Here is a 6,207-nt window from a genome sequence, read left to right as displayed (position 1 = left end):
TATATGATAAACCAATAATTGACAGGTATCTTGAATATAGTACACCTGAGGAGGCAGAACAAGACCTGGGGTCCCAGCACCACTACATCCATAGCCTCTTGAGGTCTGAGCAGTGCAAAGCACCCTTCTTTTCTGTCCATTATAGCCACCACACACTGATGGGTGCAAGGATGGCCTCCTTAGGCCACAGGCTCCTCTGTCTAGGATGCCCTGATACTGCCCTTGGGTTGTGTGGCAGCTAGGCTGGCATCTGATTCCCTGACTGGCCTTGCCCCTGCCCAAGATCTCAGTGTCTAGCCAATGGCCAAGTACCTCTCCCCTATTCCTCTTAGCCAGTCTCCAATCTCTCATGTTCCTGTTGATAGCTCTAGCTTCTTCCCTGGCAACTCCAAACCATAAACAGGGAGCCATGCAGAGTGGGCAAAAAAAGACACCAGGAGGAGACACAAAGTCCCAGGGTTTATTGCAGCTTAGGGCTGGGTGAGCACAGGCCCCTCTCCAACCCCAGATCCCAGGGCCCCTCCAGCAGGCAGCCACCTTGCCTGACAGCTCCCTGGTAGCTTGTCTTGCTTGGACAATCCCATCTGCCTTTGTGCACTTGAGATGACTGGCAGAGGACTTCTTTATGTGTTGAAGGGCACACAAGCTTGCTGTGGGGAGCCTTATAGTCACAGGATCTCTGTTTTGCTCCAAGACATTTATATGTCATCACAGAGGATAAGGCCAAGACAACCAAGAGGGTCCTTTAAGGACCAAATCCTTGCCTGGCACCCTCCTCAAGGGGATCTTAATTGTCCCTTAATTACCCTCCATGATACTGGATTCATGAAGTGGCAGGCAGAGGGTGGAGCAGAGAGGTTCTTGTGGGCCACATGGAGCATGCCTGCCTAAGGTTTCATAGTCAGTCATGCAGGTTCTGCTCCAGGTGGAGGGGCGTGAGGGGTTAGGGGATGCAATTGCCTTCCAGCACTGGGCTCTAGGGAGTGCTCGTGGAAGTCATGGGCAGGGAGCTGCAGGCCATGGCACAGCTGCACTCATCAATGTGGGTATAGGTGTGTTGGATGACAGTACCATTGGGACACTGCATGGTCACAGCTACATCATGGGCCTTGCTCTTCTGACAGCAGGTGCACCGATGCTTCATGGCCTGAGCCTCCATGGAGTACCTGTGGACATGGAGGATCAACATTTCAACTCTGATTCTGTTGAGACTCTTCCTCTGGACAGACACCCTAAGCCCTGAAGCTAGTCTAGGACCCACAGCCTGGGGCCACTCCTGTTCACAGATGACCACAGCCTGGGGCCATATGGGGACCACAAAGGGATCTGATGCTGCCTGCCCCCTAGACATTCAGATTCCTGGACACAAGTCCCCAGCCAAAATCATATTCTGTGCAGCCAAGCCAGGTTTGCCTCTGGCTTGGCTGGAAGATGGGTCATATGTTTTATGCAGATAGGTGTCTATGGCCTCCTGACCCCAAAAAGAAGACAGTCTCTGTAAGACCCAAGGTGATAGGCTGGAGAGATGGCTCAGAGGTTAAGAGCACTGGCTGCTCTTCCAAAGGTCCTGAGTTCAATTCCCAGCAACCACATGGTGGCTCACAACCATCTATCATGAGATCTGGTGTCCTCTTCTGGCCTGCAGGGATACATGCAGGCAGAACTCTGTATACATAATAAATAAATAAATCTTTTTTAAAAAGACCCAAGGTGACAAGGTAGCAACTGGTTCTGTTATACTCTTGTGGAGGCAAGATATCCACTCACTTGGATATTGCAGAGCAGGGCCCCTCGCAGAACGGAATGTTGACTGCCACGTCTGTTTCGCAGTCCTCATACCGCAGGATGGTTTTGTGTTTGTGCACTTGACATGTACTTGAGTCTGCAAAAAAGACAGGCCAATTCTGAGGCCCTAGTCCCTAATTCAGAAAGCCTGGACCTGGTAAGACTGACCCTCCGTGATGGTTAAGGTTGACTGTCAACCTGACAGGATCTAGAATCACCAAGGAGATGGAGCTCTGGGTGATTTTGTAGATTAAATTAACTTATGAGGAAGACCCACCCTGAATCTAGTGGTCAGGACCTCCCATGGGCTGGGTACTCAGACTGACTGAAAAGGAGAAAGTGAGCTGAGCACCAGCCTTCATCCCTTTCTGCTTCTTGGCTGCAGACATATATGGCCATCTGCTTCTATTGTTGCCATGTCTGCCTGCCATGGTGGGCCTGTACACTGAAACCATGAGCCAAATAAATCCTTCCTTCCTTCCTTCATTGGATTTTGTCAGGGATTTTGTCCCAGAGATAAGAGAAGTAACTGGCACACATTTCATGGGTGACCAGCCCCTTCTTTTATCCTGGGACTTTGGTACAATCTGCTACCCAGTGGGAGAAACTTGGATTGCTTTTGCTAGGAACTGAATGGAGCAAGAGGACTAGATGAGAGATATCTCCAACTTACTCTTTTGTTCACAGGAATAACAGCAACCTGATTTCCTTAGGGTTCCCTGTAGGGCCAAGAATAGAACAGAATAGGTCTGGGGCAGAGCCAGGACATGGGGTACAAGCCATAGAGATACAGACTTCTTGGGTCAGAACTTGCCAGGGGCATGACAAGGGAGGACCACCCAAAGGCAGGTCCTCCCAGGCACATACCATACAGTTGGACACATCTGGGCAGTCTGGGGGCATTGGAGTCAGTATATGGATTCCATTCTCAGCCTGACAGCGGTACACAGTGCAATTGTCCACATGACTGTTCACCCAGGTTTCATTTGGCTGAAAAGCAAAGCACACAATAGAGGTCCAGACAGGGATCCACTTGTGGCTGAGACCTGCTCCGGGGGAAGATCTCTTATCCCTCTCCTATTACCTGGATTGCCTGGTCATCTGGTGTGAAGCAAGCATTCTGTACACACTCCCCACAGCACTGCTTTGGCACCAGCCTGTACTTGAAGCCCTGTGGGGACAGGAGAGGTGGTCAGGTCTCTCACTCATCTCAGCCTTCTGACTAGGGGCCCTGGGCCTCCTTAGCAGTAACTCCTGAGGGCATGTTTTTGCTCTGTGTTGTACCCTCTTCCCAGGCCTTGCAGCTTAGCTCACCCTGCTTCTTAGCCTCTCTGTAGGGGTTCTCAGCATTCCCAGAATTCCTAATGCTGAGACCCTTAAATATAATTCCTCATGTTGTGGTGACTCCCAATCATAAAATTATTTTGTTGCTACTTCATAACTGAAATTTTGCTACTGTTATGAATTATAATGTAAATATCTGATATGCAGGATATCTGATATGACCCCTGTGAAAGGGTCATTTGACCCCAGTGGGGTCATGACCCATAGGTTGAGAACTGCCAGTCTACTGGTACCATAATAGACCTGTTTCTAGCCAGCTCACCAACCTGCAGGGCCTGTTCTCCAGTCCTCATCATCCCCTACTTTTACCCTTAGGAAAAAAAAAAACCCAAGAGCTCAAATATGGTGAATTGGAGCACTCTCACTGATGGGCTGCCATGGGTAGCCAGCCTCTCAGAATGTCTGTTGGGCCACAGGCTCACCTGGGGGCAGGAGGTGGTACAAAGGATCTCTCTGCACTCTACTTTGGGTTCTTGATGGCCCATAGAGAAGCAGGTGCATGTTTGGCAAGGATCATTCCCTGGGAAGTTTGCCCCAACCTAGAGCAGATAAGAAGAGTGGTACAGAGAGAAGGTGGGGTAGTGGGGGTGAGCACATATCAGGTCAGGACTCTTAGCTGAGTCCAAGCATGGCCCATGGGTCCAGTTCTTTTCCCCCAAGGTGTCATTGTTCCCCTAGTTGAACACAGGTGTCCAGTGGGTGGGGACAAGAGTAGGCTGGGAGACCCAGAAGCTAGTGACTCAGATATAGCAAATGTGGTAGCCCCTCTTTCCACAATTCCTACACACACACACACACACACACACACACACACACACACACACACACGGCCTTATGACTTATGTCTTAAGGGACCAGACCCCCTCTGCAGATCTGCCTTTCTGGCAAGGATGCTGAGACAAGTACCAGGAACTGAGGGACATGGGCTTCCCACCCACCTCGGCCTCCCCCTGCTTTCCTCCCTGCCTGGGCTGATCCCTTACCCCATAGAGGGTGCCATTGTATGTGCACATCATAGGTACTGCAAGGAAAGGGGTTGAATATGTATCTGGGCAGTGGAGCAGTAACCCTTGCCCCTCCTCATCCCCGACCCCACTGCAGCCCATCTCCATGCACCCTCCCCTGGGCTTCAGTTCCATCCCCACTCACTACAGCTGGAGCTGGGGCAGCAGCTGCCCTCCTTGTAGGTAAGGATCAGCTTGTATCCTGGCTTGCACTTGGTCTGACTCTTGGGGCAGGTGGTTGTATTGCAGACTGTAGAGATGTGGCCATCAGAATGCTGCCCATTTTGCCCCACCCCCGGCCTCCATCTTCTCCCTTTCTGGAAATACTGGTCTCTAGTGTTATTTTCCCTTGGGACCTAGTGTGCTTCATAGTTTTTCTGGGTTTCAAGTACCATCAGTCTTTCATCCCCCTGGTCCTTACCAATTCTCTGCTCTGTTAGGTCAGGCCAGAGGTCACCAACCTTATTTTTGGGTCAAAAGCTGAAGCATCTTGAGACCATCCCCCACCTGAATGGCCCAAGGTAGCTAAGCTTAGAGTATGACTCTCCTACGTCCCCAGTAGGTGCTCACCACAGACTGTCTCAGGGCAGCATAGATTGTCAGGTTTGGGCCTGGTCACAGGCACGAAGCCTTCTTTTGTGCACTGTGGCTGCTCCTGGATCTCACACTGCACTGGCTCACACTGTACTGACACAGAGCTGGGGTCGCACACACAGGACTGGCAGTTGCTGATCCAGTGTTCTCCCGGCTGAAACAGGCCAAATCAGGATCTCTGAAGGCTCAGAAGCACTAAAGTCCCTGGCCTGTCTGCCTGAACCCAACTCCAAGCCATTGTTTGCCCTCAGCAGGTTAGCCCTCTGCTGTCCAGAATGAAAGCAGGAAGGAAGCCAGGAGCCTCCTGGCCTATGCAGAACCAGCCACCCTCCCTACTTCCTGCTTCTCTTTAGCTCCAGTTGGGGTGTCAGGGGAACAGCACCACTCACAAACTTGGGTAGCCCATCAGGTCCCACGCAGGCTGGAAAGAAATAAGTAAACTTGTTACTGAAGATGCTGGGATTCAAGGCCAGGCAGAAGGGGGTCATAGGCTGAGAGAACTGTGCTCTTAGTCCTGGCCACCTATACCCTAAACCAAAAGTTCTCACAGAGTGGAACAGAAGGCCTTAGAGAATTACGAGGGCATCAGGTCCCCAAGGCAGTGGTGAGGTTGGATGTTGAGAGCCTAGCAACTTCTCTGACCAGCTCCAAAGCAGCAGAGTTTAGACAGAATGGTGGCAGGCTCACAGGAGGCCTTCAGACATCTGCAGGGCTAATGACCTCACCAGGATCACATACTAGTGAGGCAGAAGAGAATCTGCAGATGTGTTGGGTCCTGGCCTGGCAGGTGAGGGCCCTATGAGGGAGAAGGGTAAGATAGGGCTTGTCCTGGGGTAGGAGAATGGCGCTTACGACATTCCAGCACACAGATGTCCATGCGTGAGTTGAAGAGGAGCTGATTCTCAGGGCAGAAGCAGCCCTCTGCCAGCATCTCAGTTGAAATGTTGAGGGTTCTAGTGTGAGGAGGAGCAGCAGAGTGTAGGATCAGAAATGAAGTGGCACCTCCAAGAGCCAATTGTGGGGAACCCAGAGCTCAGACCCTTCAGACATGGGAGGTCAGCTGCTACTTCCACACTCCCTATTACTTAGATGACACTCACCTGGAGCTGCAGGATACAGGATGCAGAGGTCCACAAGGCCTGTATTCCTTAGTGGGTGGACAGGAAAGGTCTGTGGGTGCAGAGAGTGTCACCAGGCAGGTTTGGAAGAACCAAGGAGACTGGAGCCCTGACTAAATTGAATGCTCCAACTTACCACAAAGCCCTCCAGTGGCATTACGCCAGTTGGTGCACACACCCCGGGCCCGGCAGAGTGTGGCATAGGCCTCCAGGCTTTGACAGGGCATGTCAGTAACATTGGTATTGCAGTAGTCATTGACACAAGAACTGAAGAAAGTGTCTGGAGGGATGAGCATGTGGCACTCGGCGAAGACCCTATGACAGTGAGTGGTCAGGGCTGGGAGCTCATGGCCCAGCAGGGA

The 6,207-nt window shown here is 51.5% G+C and overlaps 1 protein-coding gene across 1 annotated transcript in view; it reads right to left on the bottom strand.

The window, feature by feature from the left end:
- Positions 1 to 976: 976 nt before the first annotated feature.
- Positions 977 to 6,207, bottom strand: part of Muc5b (mucin 5B, oligomeric mucus/gel-forming) — a 33,558-nt gene continuing 28,327 nt past the window's right edge. The window contains exons 40-52 of the mRNA XM_036177804.1: positions 5,982 to 6,160; positions 5,828 to 5,897; positions 5,580 to 5,680; positions 5,117 to 5,148; positions 4,704 to 4,881; positions 4,279 to 4,383; positions 4,113 to 4,150; positions 3,552 to 3,668; positions 2,870 to 2,956; positions 2,653 to 2,775; positions 2,459 to 2,504; positions 1,768 to 1,882; positions 977 to 1,166 (exon numbers count right to left, since the gene is read on the bottom strand). Of these exons, the coding sequence (XP_036033697.1) occupies positions 977 to 1,166; positions 1,768 to 1,882; positions 2,459 to 2,504; positions 2,653 to 2,775; positions 2,870 to 2,956; positions 3,552 to 3,668; positions 4,113 to 4,150; positions 4,279 to 4,383; positions 4,704 to 4,881; positions 5,117 to 5,148; positions 5,580 to 5,680; positions 5,828 to 5,897; positions 5,982 to 6,160 (1,381 nt within the window). The remainder of the gene's footprint in view (positions 1,167 to 1,767; positions 1,883 to 2,458; positions 2,505 to 2,652; positions 2,776 to 2,869; positions 2,957 to 3,551; positions 3,669 to 4,112; positions 4,151 to 4,278; positions 4,384 to 4,703; positions 4,882 to 5,116; positions 5,149 to 5,579; positions 5,681 to 5,827; positions 5,898 to 5,981; positions 6,161 to 6,207) is intronic.

Source organism: Onychomys torridus, chromosome 1, assembly GCF_903995425.1.
Source record: "Onychomys torridus chromosome 1, mOncTor1.1, whole genome shotgun sequence".
NCBI classification, from domain to species: domain Eukaryota; kingdom Metazoa; phylum Chordata; class Mammalia; order Rodentia; family Cricetidae; genus Onychomys; species Onychomys torridus.
This window is presented reverse-complemented; position numbering and strand designations above follow the sequence as displayed.